Raw genomic sequence first — 20,398 nt, forward strand, 5'->3', positions numbered from 1 at the left:
GAAGGAAATGACTACCCACTACAGTATACTTGCCTGGAAAATCGCATGGACAGAGGAGCCTAGCAAGTTATAGTCCATGGGGTCACAAAGAGTCAGACATGACTAAGAGACTAACACCACACACACATACACACACACACACACACACACACACACACACACACAGAAGTGTTCTTCTGCATGCTTAATATCCAGCATATTTCATCATCTCTAAGGTGCTTGTCATGTAAACATCTCTGAAGTCAGCTGTGCCCACAGAATGATAGTGTATCTTGTTTTATGCTTTAGCTGTTAGCAGTACATAAAATAATATGTGTCTTAGCATCGGGGCATCTAACTCCCACAGTTCATGTGCTGTCTCAGACACACATTCCCCAGACATCCTCCAGCTAAGAGCCCTTTTCCAGACTCACACATGAGTCATTTCACCTTGACTTTCTTTGATATTTCACATCCTTTTTCCATATGCCTAATGGCTTGTCATCCATTAGCTGTAAATTCTTTAACAGGATGACACCTGTCAGGACTGCTCTAAGTGAATCGAGTTCATTGACCCTATGTCGTGTCAAATTATTTTTGTTATGCCTCTCATTTTGGGTTTTGAACCTATTTAGGTTACTTTTTAGGTAGCCTGGCTGCTGCTGCTGAGATCTCTCTGGTTTGATAATGCTCAAAAGAAATTGCTTTAATGTGGAGCTTTGTGAAAACAAGGGAATTTATTGAAAATAATCAAAACACTCTTTTGTTAAACTCTTTACTAGTCTACTCAATAGCTTAAGCCACATACTTAAACACACAAATGTGCCCTCATGTATAATTTATATACATGTGTGCATTGTACTACACACACAAATACATGTGGCGAGAGAGATGGAGAGGCCAGTGTGGAGCCTGAGTAAAGGGAAGAGACAGAAGCAGAATCTCTGAAGGCGAACACATCCTCATCACGACTTGGGGTTACCACCAGGAACAGGGCTCAAGGACAAGTTCTGGGTCCTGGTCTGTTTCCGGATATCTTCCCTCCCTTACACTGTCCGCTTTGCCCTCTGTGTGTTGGTGGGGGGAGGCAGTCTTCTGGGTTTTTGGCTGGACCAATGGGGAGACAGTGGTGCAAGTGTTCCTTGGGATGGAACACCAAGGGGAGGTGGATCAGGGAACTGGACAGGGAGGATGGGCAGGATGCTGGGGCATGCTGGGTTAGGAGCCGTAGGGTACAGCATCCAGGAGGCCCTAAATATCCTGCTTGCAGTTCTTCATCCTGCCCTGCTGCCTGATGACCCAGGAAGAGTAATCACAGAGGTGGCACCTTCGTGTGGGCGGGGCCTCAGCAGTGGGGGAGCCTCCGCAGGGGCGGGGCCTCTGTGGGTGACACCATCTGCAGCCGAACTTGAGTTTCCAGCTGAAGCCATTGAGCAAGAGATAAGGAGACCTGGCCCCAGGGCATTTGAACAACCCAGAATTAACCTCCCTTGGCCCTGTCATTAGCAACAGAGATACAAATCAGGGAAGATTTTTGTGCTGCCTTGACCATTTTCTGAGTTTTGGTAAAACAGAATCATGTCGAATGAAAAACATAAAAATAAAACAATTGCTAGAATAGATTTTTCCCGTATTTAAAAATTGATGCTCTTGGGGGAGGAGGGGTAATAACTCGCCCTACCAAACACACACACACACACACACACACACAAATACATAACAGTCTAGAAAAAATATTCTAAACTATTGAAAATATGTCTCTTGGGGTTGTGGGACTACAGATGATTTTTTTTAATTATGTATTTAAGATTTTTTTCCATAACGAAAATGCATTATTTCTGCAACATAATACTTTTTAAAAGAAAAGTGTTTTTTTAAACCAAAAGAAAAAAAATTTTTTTTTACTGTTCTATTTGTGCCTTTTGCAGACTGGCTGTTAGGGGCCGCTGGTTACGGGCTGTGAGGGTGTGGGCATGGTGGCCAGGCCCTGTGTGGGAGCCCAGGACTTTTTCTGGATTGTGGTGCTCCCTCGGTCTCGTCGGTCTCCGCTGCAGGTGGCCTTTGTGGTTGGGTGGTGTCCCAGTCAGTTCAATGTGCTTCTGTTTGGGATTTGTCCTCAGGCGTCCGAAGGCGTCCCCATGAGATTCTTCACCAAGCTGGACCAGCTCATCGAGTTTTACAAGAAGGAAAACATGGGTCTGGTGACCCACCTGCAGTATCCTGTGCCCCTGGAGGAAGAGGACACTGGAGATGAACCAGAAGAGGAGACAGGTAGGAAAGGCAGAGGGAAAGTGCCTTGGGTCCCTGCCATCTGAGTCCTGTCGTTAAGTGCTGGGGTATTTCTCTCACTTCAAGTGCTTGTAGATTAGGTGGGTCCGGTTAACAGAGGGGGTGACATGGTGGTTAAAGACCTGTTGGGAACACAGGCTCTGGGGTCAGGCAGGCCTAGGTCAAACTTCCTGCTCCCCATCTTCTTAGCTGTGTGACCTCGGATGAATTACTTAACCTCTCCGAACCACAGACCTCTCCTAGAGAGACACTAAAAATCAGGTCTACCTCTCAGTGTCATCAAATGAGTCAATGTAGATCCCAGAGCATAGTACACAGTAAACACTCGATGCTATTAAAATCATTGTCAAAATAATTAGATGAATTTTGCTGTAAAGTGGAGGGAGGAAGAGATCATTGCACCAAACTGGAAGGATTAGAAAGGTGTTTCGTGAGAGTATCATTAAAACAACCAACCAAAAAGGTACAGCCCCTGAAAGGTATCTGAGAGTAAGTCCTGCTGCTTTAACAGTGGAGGGACAGACACACAGGCAAGAGTCGGACAGGGAGCGCCCCTTCTCTTCCCCTTAATGTTCATGTCCTAAAAGAAACCCCTGAGATACGTAACTGAGACTCTCAACCAGTCAGGGATCCCCCTAAGTCCCAGGTCCCAGGGCCTGGAACCAACAAGACCCCTGAGGGTCTCCCTGCAAGGACAGACTAGACCAGAGGTGCTGAGGTCCCCGGCCTGGCTCCTCCTGTCCCCGGCTGCTCCCAGCTGTCCACAGGGCGCCCTTTCCCCCACCTCTGCGGGCCCCCTTTCCATTACCTCCCTGAAGACCCACATCAAGCGATTGCACAACGCCTCAGCGGCCTTGCCAGAGGGTCAGCTTTGAATAGCCACCTGCTCCTGGAGGTGAGGCCCAGCCAGAGTGTGTTCAAAGGTGCTCAGGTTTGCAGGGGCTGAGGGGCACTGCTCACAGGCTGAGGCAGCTGTGCCCCTTCTCGCTTCCCCTGGCCCAAAAAGAGGTGCCCTCAGCTGTGACATAGCCAGAGCTGACACATCCACCGTGAGTCTGGGGCACTGGCCAGGGCTGTGCCTGGGGCCGCGTGTCACCCAGCGGTCCCCAGGAGTCCAGGCTGGCCTCGACACTGAGACGCCATCCTGCTGAAATGCCCTCTGCACTCCGTCTCACACACACCGCCCCTCATTTCTTCCCCCCTGGGCATGATGATCTAGAAAAAGACCCCAACACTTGAAAAAGTCCTCCCTGAAAGAACTGGAAAGAGAAGCACAATCTCACAATGGCCAGCTTCCCTTCCCCAAGCAAGGCCCTGTTGTTGGCTTGAGGTGGAGCCCCCCACCCTCACCCCACCCTCCCCCTCCCCCACCCCATGCCTCCCCAACTCTCACCCCCTCCCCCGCCCCCACCGGTCCAGTCCAAGATGTCAGATTTGGCTCAGGTCTCCTCAAGGTGCTGCGTGCCCCCGTGGGGCTCTAAACAGACTCATGACCATTGAAAGAACCCAGGCCAGGTGAGGAAGACAGGGCTCATCCTTCAAAGAGGATGTCCCCGGGGGAGGTCTGTGGCCAGGCCCGTGGGGATGGCCATTCTGTGTGGGGAGAGGCTGGGACAAGATGTCACAGGCCCCAGGGGCTCAGGACTCATCCCCCCCACCCCAATCTCTGCTACATGCAGGATGGAAGTTTTCCCCAGTGAGTGGGCAGGAGCCCCATCTCCCAAGCCGAGTCTGGTCACTTGGGTGGAGGGAGCCCCTCACTCTCTTCCATTGTCTCTGAGCGTCTGGAGGGAAAGAGAAGGAAGGATGGAGACTGGAAAGTCCAGAGAAAAGGGGGCCTGGGTGGGAGTGTGGCTGGGGCCTGCCTGCTCCCTGCCCCTCTCCTCCCGTGATGGGCACCCAGCGTCAGCTGGTCCAGGGCCCCTGCCCTGCCCCACAGCCGGCTGTCCTGCTGAGCTGTGAGGCGGCTGATTCCACCCCTCCAAGGCCAGCAGCCCAGCCCAGCGCGGCCATCTTATCCCAGCAGGTGTTTGCAGAGCGTCTCAATGGGACAAACTCTATGCTGGGCCCCAGGCCAGAGACCACCAAGACCAGGTCCCTGCCCTTGGCCAGCTCCCCCAGAGTCAGCTGGCAAAGGAGCAAGGATGGGAAGGGATAGAGTGGGCATAGGTGGGTCTGTGGCTGGGCGCCTGGCCTGTACCTCACGTGACAGGAGGGCAGGGAGATCACCAACAAAGGGAGTGGGAGGGTGGAGATGCTGAGGGAGGGTGCATTCGGCCCAGACAGCTCTCCTGCTCTTATCTTGGGTAGAAGGGGCCCTGTCTCCACCCGAGCTGCCACCCAGAAACATCATCCCGTTACCTTCGGGGCCATGCGAGGCTAAGGAGGCCCCTGCTTCCATGGAGAACCCTCGAGCAGCCGAGGTCAGCCGGCCGAGCCTCTCGGAAACATTGTTCCAGCGACTGCAGACCATGGACACCAGTGGGTGAGTCTCCACCTGGCGGGCCCCACGATATCCACGCAGCTCACCCTGTGCTTCCCTCCACCCCAGGACAGGGTGTCATGGAGCCCCTGGCTTCCTGATGGTGTGTCTCTAGTTCTCAGGGTGGCTCTGACCGAATGGGCACTGAATGGCCCTGCCCAGAGGCTCCGTGTCCACCAGGCCCCAGGGCAGGAGCTAATTCTGGAATGATGGATGATTCTCTGCTGCAAATGGCATGGGCCTGCTCCAGACTCAGGGGCCTAGGCTGTAATTCCCTGGCTGGGGCCTCCCATGAACTCACATGACATCTATTCCCATCCCAAACACCTCTCCCTGATTCAGATGGCCCCAGCAGAGGAGATGCCTGCACTGCAGACTGGACCTGCTCTGGGCCTCGTGCAAAGGCGGCCACCATCCTTGTCACCAGGAGATAGGCCAGAGCAACAGTCCATGGGTGGTGTGAACTGTGAGGTCTGCACAGCGTACCGCTCCTTTCTTTGTGGTGGAAAGTGTTAGTCGTTCAGTCGTGTCCGACTCTTTGCAACCCCATGGACTGTAGCCCACCAGGCTCCTCTGTCCATGGGATTCTCCAGGCAAGAGTACTGGAGTGGGTTGCCATGCCCTCCTCCAGGGGATCTTCCTGACCCAGGGATCAAATCCAGGTCTCCTGCATTGCAGTCAGATTCTCTACCGTCTGAGCCACCAGGGAAGCCTGTGTGGTGGAAGGTGTGAGATGCAATCCTTTTCCCGGTTTGTTTCACTTGCCCTGACCCAGGATTCTCAGGATCTGGTCCCATGGGTGGCACCAGACTGGTCCATGTCAGTGAGGTCCCGCAGCTCCTTTGCCCCCTTAGCAGGCTGCGTGATGCGAGGTGGCAGTATTGCCTGGGAGGGTGTTGGCTATTTTGCCAATCAGAGGCCCTGACTTTAGCACAGGTCAAGGGATGGCTTCCACAGGGAAGATGCTCCATGAGGGGAACTGTGTCCCCAGCACCCAGTATGTCACCTGCTTTGAGTCAGAACTCCTAGATCTGTGTTCAGTGAATGAATTAGCACATAGTCATTTCCACGTGTTAATCATTTCAAAACATTTTTTTGTTTCTTTATGAGAAAAAGGCCCCCAAAGAATATCCTATTGGCAGGGCTCATGCAACAACATCTCCAAGTTGAAAGCGTCATTTATGACACCCAGGGCTGCTCCCCTGCCATCGGATTTGGCAAAATACAAAGGAAAGGCCTGAAGGAACACAAAAACTGCCGGTTGCTAAGATACCTGGTGTTTTCCTATTTCCACCTTGACATATCCTCTAGTTCTTCTCCAGGCTTACCAGACTATATTCTCTGCACCCTCCTGGAATTCCTCGTTCTGTTTACCAAGAAGCTAAATATGCTTTAAATATGTTGATTCATTATCATGATCATCCTGATATATGTGTCTGCATAACAAATACTTATTAAGAGTCCATGCAGGGCCCATTGTTTTTAGTTTCCTTGCGGCTCTATGTCTTGGAGGGTTTAGGTGCTGAATGCAGTGCAGTCCCTGAGGAAATAGGCAAAGATGCTCAATAGTGGCCCTGCTGCCCAGCTCCTCCCAACTCTCCCACGCGTTCTCTTGGCTCTATCTCCTTATCAGTCCCTCCTCTCTAGGGACATGTCTTCTTAAGGGACTCAGGGCCTTGTGAGGCTGGACGAGGTGTTCAGCCAAGCCTCCACGCGGCTCCTAAGGTGGGGTGGTGGGGGCAGCTGAGGACTAGTGAGCCCAGGAGGTGGCCCTCTTTGATACGTTGTTGTTGTTCAGTTGCTAAGTCATGTTCGACTCTTTTGTGACCCCTGTAGGCTGTAGACCGTCAGGCTCCTCTGTCCTTGGGATTTCCCAGGCAAAGATACTGGAGTGGGTTGCCATTTCCTTCTCCAGGGGATCTTCCCGGACCAGGGATCGATCTCATGTCTCCTGCATTGCAGGCAGATTCTTTACCACTGAACCAGCTGGGAAGCCCTCTTTGGTGTGACTTATCAGCTAACAGACAGCCCTGAAACTTGCCTAAAACTTCTGCTTAGAGATGGGCGTGTGCAGGTGGAACACACAAGAGGGACCATGGTGCCTGCCCTCAGTTCTCTTCTGGGCACGAAAAACTAAGATTCTGCCTTGTGTTTGCAAGTTAATCTATGTTGCTTGTGAAATACCTTTGTACACCGAGGACTGCCTTTATATTATTCTTAATTATAAGACACACTGCACAGTCTTTTGTGCAAGCTAATTAGATCTAATCAGTTAGATCATAGTTAATACAAGACTACTGAATAAAATCAACTTGCTCTGATAAACAGAGTCTACATCTTTATGTCAACACTTTTTGGCAACAAACATTTTTAACAGACATAACTTCCTAAAGCAAATACTGATGATCTCAAAGTTACAAGTCAACAGGCATGAAAACTGTTAAAAGTACGTATCTTAATGCTATAGGAGAGATTTGTCCTTTTTAGTAAACCAGACTGAGGCAGAAACTGGATCAAGATCCAGAATGAGTATACATTAAACTTAAATATTATGAAAACCGGTATGTGAATGGTTACTAACTTAAGCTAAATAAGTCAAAATGGCTAATCCATGTCTTTTCAACCTTAAGAGCAACAACCTTTCATTCTTTCCAGGATCCTACAGAGAAAAGCTGTGATCTCTAGTTTCACCTTGATTGCATGTCAGGGCTGGAGCACAGCTATTTAAGGCTTGTACGAATTTTTTCACACATGTAAATCAACATCCTCAAGCCTCCCTGCCCGGGTTCTTTGTTTGTGGAATAGGAATAATAGTAATATCTGCCTCATAACATTGATTTAAGTATTAAAGGAGAAAATGAGGGACTTCCCTGGTGCTCCAGTGGCTAAGACTATGTGCTACCATTGCAGAGGGCCCAGGTTCGATCCCTGGTCAGGGAACTAGATCCCACATACTACAACTAAGAGCCCACATGCCAAAAGTAAAGATCCCGAGTGCTGCCACTAAGGCCTGGCATAGCCAGATAAATATATAAATATTCTTTTTAAAAAAGGAAAATGAACATAAAATGGTAAGCAGAGTGACTAGTATAGTATGTTCAGGACATACTTGCTCTAATTACAATGTTCATTATTATAGGAACAAAAATTCAATTTTTTAAAATTAGCCAGAAAAAACCAGTGCTGGGGGATAGAATGTAGAAGTGTGATCAGCCTCAGGGGTGGCCTGGGCTCTGCCTCTGCTGGGCTGTCCTGGGCAAGGACAGGTCCTGACTCAGGCCCATGTGCTTCATCCAGAAGCTGAAAGGGACTGGACCAGACTGGGAGCAGGGGTTGGAGCTGTGAAGGCTCCATACCCCCAGCCCCGTCACTCATCACTGAGACTTCCCCTCAGAGCCTCAGATGACCGGGAACCTCCTTGACATGGAGCTCCAGGTGGCCTTTGGCCGTGAACTTGGAAGTTGGTCTGTGAGCTGGAGCTATTTGCCTTCTCTAGACTAGAGCATCCCTCAGCCCTTAGATTCTGTCTTTAGGAATAGATGAAGCAGGAAAGCAAGTCCTCTGTACATTTTCAGAGCTCTTCTGTCTCCTTGTCAAAGGATAAAGATTCCTATCCCCAGCCAGTAGAGTATGGCTCCCTTCCACGTTACGTACCAGAAAAGCCTTTATGGGTGGGTTAAGAGGGAGTCTGCCTTTTGGGCCCTTTGTGCTGGTCTGACCTGTTCTCCATCCCTTCAGTGAGACCCGGGGAGCCTGTCCAGGTGCAGGAAACGTTCCCCTGGAGGCTGGTGTCTCAGCTGCAGGCTCTGAGAATACAGATTTCTTCTTCTACCTGTTACTGTTGGTGTCTATGGATAAAGGAACCAAATAAACATGTTGTCATTTCCACTTTTTTCCCCTCAGGATTCCAGAAGAGCATCTGAAAGCCATCCAAGATTATTTAAGCACTCAGCTCTCCCTGGACTCTGATTTTGTGAAGTCGGGCTCCAGCAGTCTCCCTCACCTGAAGAAACTGACCACACTCCTCTGCAAGGAGCTCTATGGGTAATGGCTGCCCAGTGGGGGTGGGAGGGGGGCGGACAGCGGACCAGGAATCAGCTCATTAGGGTGATCCCTGCACTTGGCCCAGCTGTCACTTGGGATAATTGAGCAGTCGGTAGGACTTGGAAATCTGTGGTTGCTGGAGGTTTTGTTTTCATGGTATTTGAACTTGGTGGTGGCTGCGTTTAAAAAAAAAAAAAGAGAAAGAAAGTTAATTTGAGGCCAGTTGCCATGGGAAGGGGTGGGCGGAAGTACACTGCCAGCCCTTCCACACTTGCTCAGGATGCGGTGGTTAAGGCTTTCACTGCTTCTTGTCCTTCTTGCTGCAGCCAGCACATTTGATAAGCACATAAGGTCACCAAGGGGAGATAAATTAAAGTCAGCCCTTTACTGTGTGGGTAGGGATGGCCCGAGATTGCAGTGGTGGCAGGTTTTTAAAATGAGCCGATTCACCAAAATGTCAGTGTTCTGCGAGTGAATTCACTGAAGGACGGATTGGTAAAAATTCCAATTCCTTTCCGTGTTTTAATTTCATTACCATTAAAATTAACAGTGAAGGACAGGGAAGCCTGGCATGCTGCCGTCCGTGGGGGTCACAAAGAGTCAGACACAAATTAGGAACTGAACAACAAAAACAAAAATATTTTGATTATTAGAAACAAAATTAAGACTGATATGCTATCTGAAGAATTGACAAAAATATTACTTTAAATGCTTGAAAAAATTGACAATCACATTTTAAAGCATCTGAAAGAAATTACAAAGACCCAAAACAATCCCATGGCAAATGAAAGGTCAGCATTTTGGTTGGAAAAATAGCATTTCATGGGGGTGAGGTTTTATCAGCCTCTACTTTGTGTTTTATTACATAAACATCAGTTTCAAAATTCTTTTGTCAGTTTCTCTGGTGCCCTATCTATCTTCACTTAGTTGATATGCAAAAAAGAGTCTTTCATCATCAGTAATCAAATTGAACCTTCCTTTTAAAGGCTCTTAAAAGCACAATCAGTACATTTGGTAAATTCAGCAAATAATTTCTTTGACAAATTGAGCACTCATCAAATTGCCCAGTCAGGTTTCATTTCAATGAATTGGCTTGCAACTAATGCAGTTTCAGCCTTTGAGCCCAGAGCCATCATTTTTGTAGATTTCCAGGGAAAGCTATTTCTCCATATGATGCTGTTGTTATAAATCATTTACTACTAGGAAACACACACACACGGCACTTCCTTTTTAAGAAGCATGATTTCATGATGGCCGGTAGCACGTTTTTATTTCTGCTCCAGTGGAGGTCCTGCCCTTTGCTGCTTCCTTGTCCTGGAGGAGCTGTACCTTTCCGTGTCTCTGTCTCCATAAGCTTCATGTAGCCACCCAGCAACTTTGCCCAACACTGCTGTGCTCCCTGGACTTTCCTAGAATCTAGGTCACCTCACCCTTGTGTGCCAGCAGCTTCCTCAGCGCAGCTAGCTCTCTAGGTTTCCATGCCTTTATTTACTGGATGGTTATCTTCAAGTTAGAAGCAGAGACACTGTGATGTTCTAAATCCTGTACCTCCACTTGTTTGTCTTCGCTTCATAGGCAAAGTGATAGTCAGGCTTGGAGATGCAGTTAGGGATGGCATTTTAGAAAACCTGAGGAACCAGGTGGCACTGTGGTAAGAATCCACCTGCCAATGCAGGAGACACAAGAGGTGCGGGTTCAATCCCTGGTTGGAGAATATCCTCTGGAGGAAGAAATAGCAACCCATTCCAGTATCCTTGCCTGGGAAATCCCATGGACAGAGGAGCCTGGAGGACTACAATCCATGGTGTCGCAAAAGAGTCAGACACGACGGAGCGATTAAACAACAACCTGTGTGCTATCTGGCAACACTGGCAGGAACCACATCACGCAGGCCTCCCAAGGCCAGGTGGAGATTTTCAGTATGGCGCTGAAATCTGAGTCAGGACTCTGGAGATTGGACCATAGGAGGCAGACCGAAAGCAGCAGACAGCTGGGAGCTGCCGTGATGTGAGGCTGGCCCACAAGAAAAGAAGTCAGAGGAGACAGGGATTTGCTTTACATTCTGCTGAGTCCTGGCTTTGGACAGTGCCTGGCATACAGGAACAGCTGATAGATATTAGTTAATTGACCCAATGGTTGGGAGGATGTGGGTGCTGAGAGCTGGTGTGCCCTGGGCGGGTGTGGATTGGTGGAGCTGGCAGATGGATGTAGGGTCAGGGGAAGGCAAATCAAGGGTGATCCCTAGATTTTTGGTGCAAGAAGCTGAGTGGTGGGTGGCGCCAGTTACTCAGATGGGGGACGTCAAGGAGGAAAGGGTGGAGGAGGATCATCTTTGTCTGATCTGCCACTGGCTTGAGGCGTTGTTAGACATCCTGTGAGCGGAGCCATCAATCAAGGATTTAGTTCTAGAAATTAGATCCCAGGAGACCTCAGGAGTAAGGGTATATACATCTGGGAGTCATCGGCATGTAGTGGGCACTTGAAGCTGGGAGACACGTGGGGTAGGTCCTCATAGCGGGGAGTACATATGGAGGGGAAGAGGGCAGGGGTAGATGCTGAGAGGTGGGTGGAAGAGAAGGACCTGGCTGAGGATGAAGCCAAAGGTAGCAGGTTTGTCCACTCAGACCAGCTGGCCCAACACAGACACCAGGGTGAGGATGGGAAAGTCACAGAGAACTAAGGAGTAAGAAACAGTGCAAAGAGCCTCTCCCGCAAAAATGTCATTGCAATGTCATTGCCTGCAACTAAAAGAGCCTCAGCAACACAAAGGCTCTAGGAAGATTTGTAACCCTAAGTTAGATCATCTGCAGAGAAAGAGAACAAAAAGTTAAGTCTCCAGAGTCTGGAAATACTTGATAACTCCTGAAATGAAGAAATAAGAAGAATTATAAGTAGGATTTCTTTCTTAATAAGTAGGATTTTAAAATAACAGTTCAAGGTATGGGAGAGGGTGTTTTATCAATTAAGTAAGGATTTTAATAAAGAAACCAACCAACCAAACAAACAAAAATACCTCATCATCATTATAACTGCTTCTTTGGAGGCCATAAAATAAACCCACAGTTTTCAAAGCAGATTTATAAAACAAATCACAAAACAGAGCAGTGTCAGGAAAGCCTATATATATATATATATATATATATAAAGCCTTTATATATATATAAAACAAGAGAGGACTAGATAAGCACCTGCAAAGAATGTGTGGTTAAAAAAACAATAGTCTTTGGAAATAGGGCATAGAGATTCAACTTATAGCTGGTAGGGTGGGCTCTCCAAGAAGCAGGGAAAAAATGATGCTTATTTGATAACTAAATATATATATATTTTAAAAGTTTTCAGGCTCATAAAGGAGCTAAATCCAGATATTAAGAAGCCTTATAATGATCCAGTCACAGAACAACCAAACAGGAGTACTGAAACCTCTCTTTACAGTCTTCTAAGCCACAAGCAAAGATGAATTCAGAAAGTAATTAATTATGAATAGCACCATTACTTTTCAAAATTACGATAGTTAATATTATTCATACTCTTTGATGACATGATAAAAAGACTGAAGCAGCATCTCCAAGAAGACTACTGATTTCTCCTTGGGATTAACTTAACATAGATATCCTTCAAAAGCCTAAGGAGTCTTTGCCGATTTAAAAAAAGTGGTAAAAATGTACTAATCACATGCCTTCCCTTCAGAAAGTTTCCAAGAATTTTTTCCAGAAATGTTAGGGTGCTGGTGATCCTAAAAATAAGAACCCAGCAGCCTCCTGAGCAGCTGGATATGAATACACCCGAAGCAGAAGTGTCCGTTCTGCGTTCCCAGAACACAGAATGGTGATGAAAATAGAGATAACAAAACTAGCCACCACCATCTGGGTGCTTTTAGACCATCTCCTAAATCACAGTTGAATTAAGGAAGGCACTTGATGCAATGATAGCCTGCCTGGGATAGATTTGGGAACCTAGAGAAATCAAGCCTCTGTATATCAGAACTCTAGGTGATGTAGCCAAAACCCTACTTGGAGGAAAAGCCAAAGATGTAAATGCTCTGTTACAGAAAGGGGGCGGGGCCAGAATAATAAGTGAAACACACAAGCTTAATCCAGGCTCTCAGTCTCCTGAAGGCATCATGGGCCATGCCCTGCCTGTGGCGTAGATACTGCCAGTCAAGCAAGGTACTGGAAACAGTCATCTGTTCAGTATTTGTGAATAAAGATTGGATGTGTGCCAACTATGAGCCAAGGCTTCCCAGGTAAAGAACTCACCTGCCAATGCCGGAGACATTGAGACGTGGATTCGATTCCTGGGTTGGTAAGATCCCCTGGAGGAGAGTATTGGCAGCCTACTCCAGTATTCATGCTTGGAGAATCCCATGGACAGAGGAGCCTGGCGGGCTACAGTCGATAGGGTCGCAAAGAGTCAGATATGAGCGAATTGACACACGCTACCAAAAGCCAGATACTGTTCCAGGGGCTAGAGATACAGTAGTGAACCAAAGTCTTTAAGAAATCTCTGTTAAGTGAATGAATAGTAAAAACAGCTGGAAAGGAAAAGAGCAAGGGGGAAATAATTAAAAACAAAAATAAATTAGGGAAAAAGTCAAGGAAATTTTTAAAATTAGAAATGTAGGAGATTTAATAATTTGCATTAAAGATTTACAAGCCATAAAGAATACAATTACATAGCTGCAAATCTTCAAATTATAATTAAATGTAATAAATATTTAATGTGAAATATGAAACATAAAAATTACTGTACATGCCCTACTTTGAACTTTGAACAAGGAATAATATAACCATAATTTATAAATTATTCAGGAATGACAAAAATCACCTAATTCAATATTCAAGAAAGGTACAATTCCAACCCAGAAACCTAATCAAGATAATAGCCTAAAATAATAAACTATATCTGGTTTCATTTATTAATATAAGTATATAATATTTCAGTAATATTCTAGCAAATATAATTTAGTGGTATGAAAAATGTAGGTTTTATCTAAGAAATCATTCCAAAAATGTGTCAACATAAAACACTGTAATTTAGCAGTAGGTTAAAAATAAAGAAATCATTTGCATAGATGTCCTAATAGACCTGATAAAAGTAATTTCTAATTTTTAAAAATAATTTTTTAAAAAGGAATAGAAGGATATCTCCTTAATAATGCAATATGTGTCAAATGTAAAACCAATTACACTTGACAGGCAAACATTAAAATCGTTCCGTTAAACATTTAACAAAAGGAAAAGAAATTGCATGAGAAATTTTTGCTAAAGCAAAAAAAAGCAAAAAATTGGAATAGAAAAATTAAGAAAACAAAGGATCAGAATATTCCTTCTGAGTCTGCAGATCTGGATTGAGAGATGTTGGATGTTCCAGCTGGAAACTGAATGGAAATCTTGGGAAAATTGACCATCTATCCGAGACCAAGTGGGCTTCCCTGGTAGCTCAGCTGGTAAAGAATCAGCCTGCAATGCAGGAGACCCTGGTTCAATTCCTGGGTTGGGAAGATCCGCAAGAGAAGGGAAAGCCTACCCACTCCAGTATTCTGGCCTGGAGAATTCCATGGACTGTATAGTCCATGGGGTCGCAAAGAGTCAGACAGTACTGAGTGACTTTCACTTTCACTGAGACCAAGGTGGGCCCAATCTTTACTCCTCGTTTTCCCTTGAGCTGGTGACCTAAAGCTGAGACAAGCTTCCCGGGGACGCTGCTGATGGGAACTTCCTTGGACAAATCCTTTCTGTATCATAAGACCAGTGCTCAGGTCTTTCAACTCAAGTCCCTATGTGTCATTGGTCATTCTAACCCTAACCAACATCTCCAGGCATGACTGAAAGCCAGATTTCTCAAAATTTTACCCAAGTTGGAAATACAGAGAATAACAGCATCATTCTTAGAAAATTCTAAAGATTCAGTTTGTGTATATGTACTTGTGCTTTTAAAATGTCATTTTAAAAAAGGAGAACAGTGAGGGGGATCTATTTGATGTCATAACATGTTCCGAATTAGTGCTTTAGAATTTTTTTGGCCTAGAATTCTTTAATGAAGTGATAGTGTTATAGCCATGAGTTCCAGGAAACAAACTCACTCAGAAGGACAATGCAGATAATGGAGTGCAATTTATTACATTGGCGGGCCCAAGGCAGAGTCTCCTCTTAGCCAAGGACCCTGACCAGCATTTGTGAAAATCTTTTATACCCCACGTGTACGTGTCCGAACCCACCACCCCAAATTCCTTGAGACTTACAAAGGAAGGGTAAATACAATCCCGATAACCCCATCGTTCATGTGTTATGTGTTCAAACAGTTAATAATCAATAAGCCTGCGGTTACGTTCCAACCAGTTAATAACCGATAAGCCTGTGGTTACACTCCGATAGATACTGTCCGGAGGCAGGGGTGATTAGGGTATGTTTTCTCTTAGGTGATGAGTAACCTGGATATGATCTTCAAGATTCCCCTGTCCAGAGGGGGTCTTATCCTTCTGTTGTAGCTTCCATAGGAACTAAGCCCAGAGTTCAGAGTCCATTGGAGAGGTGGCCGAGCATGACCAGCATGAACAGGCCTAAGGTGGAGTCCAGGCCCTATGAATTCCTTCTTCATTCCGCCCCCATTGATGCTCTTAGCTCATATTATGAGCATCATTCATAGGGAAATATTGCACCCTGGTTCTCCGACTGCCAGTTTGAGAGAATGACATCAACCTTCCGGTTACAAAGTTCATAATACATTGTAAAATTCAGGGTTTACAAAACAGAACTATCAAGGCAACTATAACAGTGGTAAATATAGTTTTCCACCAATCGCCCTTCACCCAAGATAGGACTGAAGTCTAGAAAGGAATGTTTTCATTTGACATTGCTTTTACCTGGTTTTTCTTGTCGTCTAAAGCAGTCGATACATTGTCAGATACGTCAGGAATGTATACACAACATTCAACCTTAATTTTAGCACAGGTCCCTCTTTGAGCAGCTGTGAGTATGTCCAAAGCCATTTTATTATGAATTACTGCTTTTCTCATTTGGATTTGCTCTTCATTTAAGGCTTGGATGGCTTTTGTTCTATCTAGGAGGGCCTGTTTTGTGAAATTAGTCAAGGCCTCTGCTTTAATCATAATATCTGTTGTCCCTATAGAGGGTACGAATAAGGCAGCAATATACTCATACCATTGAAACACAGATCTTGTCCACCTAGCATGTAAATAAGGTAGATTTACTGGGGCTTGTTGTAGGTTAGGCTTTTGTTACACTGGCATTTATATCAAATGTAACCCCATGACCCGAGTCTATTGACTGTAGGTCTTACACCAAGAGAGCAAGGAGAGGTTATGATTGACAAGAGAGAGGAAAGTCTCTATTTGTCATCCCAGAAGAGCAGAGTGGTTTAAAATCTCGTTGGTGGAGTGGTGACGCCCACCAAGGAAGCCCATCCATCACAGACAGAGGCATAGTCCCACATACCCAGCAGTTGTAGGTGTTGTGGAAGTCTGCGTAGGAATGTGCCCATGAGATGAAAACATTGTCCTGAGTTGAAACAGAAGTTAAATTCAAAATCATGTTGATGAGGCCAAGGAGCAGGAGTTGATTGTGCGGCTTCATCCTGAAGGGGCTCGTTCGGGATCTTCTTTTCCTTCTTCTTAAGGATGGTCTTAGTCTCTCTCGGGTCAGCGGGGTCCCTCTGTGCAGTCCACTCAGCATTTTCTGGGTTTGCGTGGTATATTCTCTTCACCCTCGTATGATGGATCAAGGGACAATACCTGCAACTGTAACTGCAGTAGGGGTAGTTAGAATAACATAAGGGCCCTTTCACCAAGGGGCTAGCAAATCATGTTTCCGATCTTTTATCCATACTTGGTCACCAAGCGTAAACTCATGAATCTCTTCCTCAAGGGGGAATGGCACCCTTTCTTGTACAAACTTAGTTACCCGATTTATCACCTTACCCAGTTCCATCTGCTGTGAAATCCTATCCCCCCTTACGTGAGGCAAATTTGTTGACACCTGTTTTATTATGGGAGGAGGCTTCCCATACACAATTTCGTATGGAGAATAGCCTTGGGACTGTGGGGACATCCTGAGTCTGAGCAGAGCCGTCGGAAGCAAGTCCACCCAGGATCAGTCAGTCTCTATGATCCACTTGGAGAGATTCTTTAAGTGTCCGGTTAGTTCATTCCACCATCTCAGAACTCTGGACCTATATGCAGTGTGCAGTTTCCATTTGATGTTTAAAGTTTTCCTTACTTGTACTAAATCAGCTACAAAAGCCGGGCCATTGCCTGATCCAATGCTGGTAGGAAATCCAAATCTGGGAACTATTTCCCTAAGCAGGCACCAGGCTACTTCTGATGCTCTTTCAGTCCAGGTAGGAGAAGTTTTTACCCATCTCGAGAATGTACATATCCCACGTCGCAGGCCATCTCCAGAAAAGCCAATTCATACTCACTAATGTATCCCCCTGCTTCTAGCCTGACAATTCCGAGGGGGTCAAGAATTTCATAGCAGATGGGACACCTCCTGGGGGAGGGCAGAATACGAGCATACAAGGACCAGTTTCCTATCCTAAAAATCCCCTGGTGATCGCTTGGTAATAATTTTCCCTGAGACGGCATGGACACACCTCCTAAATGACCTTCACAGATTCCGTTCCTAAGCCCTAGCATGCTCATCGACCTGTGTACCAAGCAATCGTTGCCACCTGCCTATTCCAGGCTCCTGTGGGTCTGTGGCCCCTTCTAATCCCTCCCAGGGGGGTGATCAGGCCCCCTCTTCCACCCTACCGGGTGGGTTCCTCCTCACCTGAGCGCTCAGTTCCCCTGCTGCCGTCCACTACCTGCTAACGTGAAAGGTCCAGGCATTGAGAAGCAGAATCCTTCCAGAAGGGCGAAGCACCTTCCCCCCTCTAGAAGATTCGAGCTGCAAGGCCTCGGAGTAGTCCCAAATGGGACTTGTCTCCTCAAAGTGAGGAGTTTCCCGGCCAATGCACCAAATGTTATAGCCACGCGTTCTGGGAAACAAACTCACTCAGAAGGACAATGCAGATAGAGGGGTGCAGTTGATTACACTGGTGGGGCCAAGCCAGTCTCCTCTTAGCTACGGACCCTGACCAGTTTTTCTGAAAACCTTATATACCTTAAGTGTACGTGCCCAAACCCACCTCCCCAAATTCCCTGAAACTAGTCTGAACAAAGGTAAAGAAAGATACAATCAAAGTTAACTCATGATTCATACGCTTCAAGCCTAGGTAGTTAACAGTGGACAATTATCAATGGGCCTGTGGTCATACCCCAATAAGCATAATAAAATTTATGATTCTATTCAGTTACACAGATAATTAGGGTATTCTTTTAGGCAACAGAGAGTCTAGATACGAGCCCTGGGGCTCTTCCTTCCGGGGGCCTGGTTTTCCAGCTGGTATGTCGTTTTCATAGATATTGGGCATAGAGCTCAAAGTCCACAGTCTGGCCCAACGTGGAGTCCTGCTTTCAAGATGGAGCCTCTTCTGTCTGTTTCCTCCTTCATTCCCCGCTCCTGATGCTCTTAACTCATAGTATGAGCATCATTCATAGGGATATATTGCACCCTGACTCTCCGACCTCCAATTTGGGAGAATGACATCAACCTTTGGGTTACGAAGTTCATAATACGTTGTAAAATAGAGGGTCCACAAAGCAGATCAAGGCAACTATAACAATGGTAAATATAGTTTTCCACCAATCACCCTTCACCCTTTTTGGACTGAAGTCCATAAAGGAAGATTATCATCAGACATAACTTTTACCTGACCTTTCATGTCATCTAGGGTGGCTGATATATAGCCAGATAAATCAGGAATATATACACAACGTTCAACTTTCAACTTTAATTATAGCACAGGTCCCTCTTTGTACTGAAACTATGGTTAGTCTCAGGATGATACCAGCGAGTCCTTGTAGCAGCAGTTGATTGTAGAGCTTCATCTCTTTTTCTTCTTTAAGATGATCTTGGTTTCACCGGGATCAGTGGAGTCCTTTGTGCAGTCCACTCGGCGTCCTCTGGGTCTGTGTGGTATGCTCTCTCCACCCTCATGTGGTCGATCCAGGGGGTGACACCCGCAACTTTAACTGCAGTAGGGCTGCTTAGAACAACAGTGTATGGGCCCTTCCAGTGTGGGGCCAAGGAGTCGTGTGTCCAGTCCTTGACCATACCTGATCCCCGGGCACAAACTCGTGAATCTGTTCCCCAAGGGGGAATGGCACCCTTTCTTGTACAAACTTAGTTACCTGATTTACTCCCTGACCCAGTTGTTCCATCTGCTATGAAATCTCATCTCCCCTTACCTGAGGCAAATTTGTTGACACTTGTTTTATTATGGGAGGGGGCCTCCCATACACAATTTTGTATGGAGAAGAGCCATGGGACTGTGGGGTCATCTGAGTCTGAGCAGAGCCGTCGGAAACCAATTCCCCCCACAGCCAGTCTCTGTGATCCTCTTGGAGAGTCTCTTTATGTGCCCGGTTGGTTCCTTCCACCATCCTAGAACTCGGGGGCCTATATGCTGTCTGTAATTTCCACTTGATGTTTAAAATTTTGCTTACTTGTTATACTAAATCAGCTACAAAAGCCGGGCCATTGTCCGATCCAGTGCTGGTAGGAAATCCAAATCTGGGAACTATCTCCCTAAGCAGGCACCAGGCCAATTTTGATGCTCTTTCCATCCAGGTAGGAAAAGCTTCCACCCATCCCAAGAATGTACATACCCTGACATATGTACAGTAGTGTCGGTGAGGTTTCCTTTCAGTGAAGTCCACTTCCAGGTGTTCAAAGGGCAGCGTGCCTTTTACCTGAATCCCTGGAGGTTTCTGTCTGTGCCGAGAGGCAGCATTGACCTGTGAGCAGGCAGTGCAGTTCTGAGATTCTGTCCTGCCTAGGGAAGAGAGGTGGGGAACCAAGAAATATTTTTGATTAGTTCTTCCAGTTTATCATGGCCTAGATGGGTCGCTTGGTGTGTTTGGCTTACCAGAGTGGGTGCCATCTCCTCTGGTACCAATAATTTGCCACTTGGCAATTCCCACCATCCCTTTTCAGTCTTGATGGCCCCTTCCACTTTGGCTAGTTGGTTTTGGGCTTCAGTGTATTTTGGAGAGTCTAGCATTAGCTCAGGGAGCTCAGCCAATAGGAGAGCTTTAATAGGGGCTTCACTTGTCACCCCCAAGCCCTCGGCTGCTTGCTTAGCGGTCTTATCTGCCAGTCTGTTCCCTGAGCCCGGGGGGTATCCTCTTTTTGATGTCCTCAGCAGTGTATGACAGCAACCCTTTCTGGTTTCCAGGCAGCATCTGTTAGGGTCTTAATTTCTTCCTTATTTTTAATATCTTTTTCACTAGCTGTCAAAGGCCTCTCTCCTTATACAGAGCCCTGTAGTGTGGCAGAAGCATACCTGGAGTCTGTGTAAGTGTTTGTCTTCTTACCTTCTGACACCTGGAGGGCCTGGATTAGAGCATATAGTTCGGCCTGTTTAGCGGACCAGTGTGATGGCAGAGAGCTAGCCTCAACGATGGTTTCTTCCATGACTACTGCGCATCCTGACAGTGATTGTCCTCGTTTCACCAGGCTGGTGCCATTGGTGTATGGGACC

At 46.5% G+C, this 20,398-nt stretch overlaps 1 protein-coding gene across 1 annotated transcript in view; it reads left to right on the forward strand.

Annotated features, from left to right (window-relative positions):
* Positions 1-20,398, forward strand: part of INPP5D (inositol polyphosphate-5-phosphatase D) — a 148,835-nt gene that overhangs the window by 53,744 nt on the left and 74,693 nt on the right. The window contains exons 3-5 of the mRNA XM_043462016.1: positions 2,100-2,250; positions 4,579-4,753; positions 8,654-8,794. Coding sequence (XP_043317951.1) covers positions 2,100-2,250; positions 4,579-4,753; positions 8,654-8,794 — 467 coding nt within the window. The remainder of the gene's footprint in view (positions 1-2,099; positions 2,251-4,578; positions 4,754-8,653; positions 8,795-20,398) is intronic.

This window comes from Cervus canadensis, chromosome 2 (genome assembly GCF_019320065.1).
Source record: "Cervus canadensis isolate Bull #8, Minnesota chromosome 2, ASM1932006v1, whole genome shotgun sequence".
Lineage (NCBI taxonomy): Eukaryota > Metazoa > Chordata > Mammalia > Artiodactyla > Cervidae > Cervus > Cervus canadensis.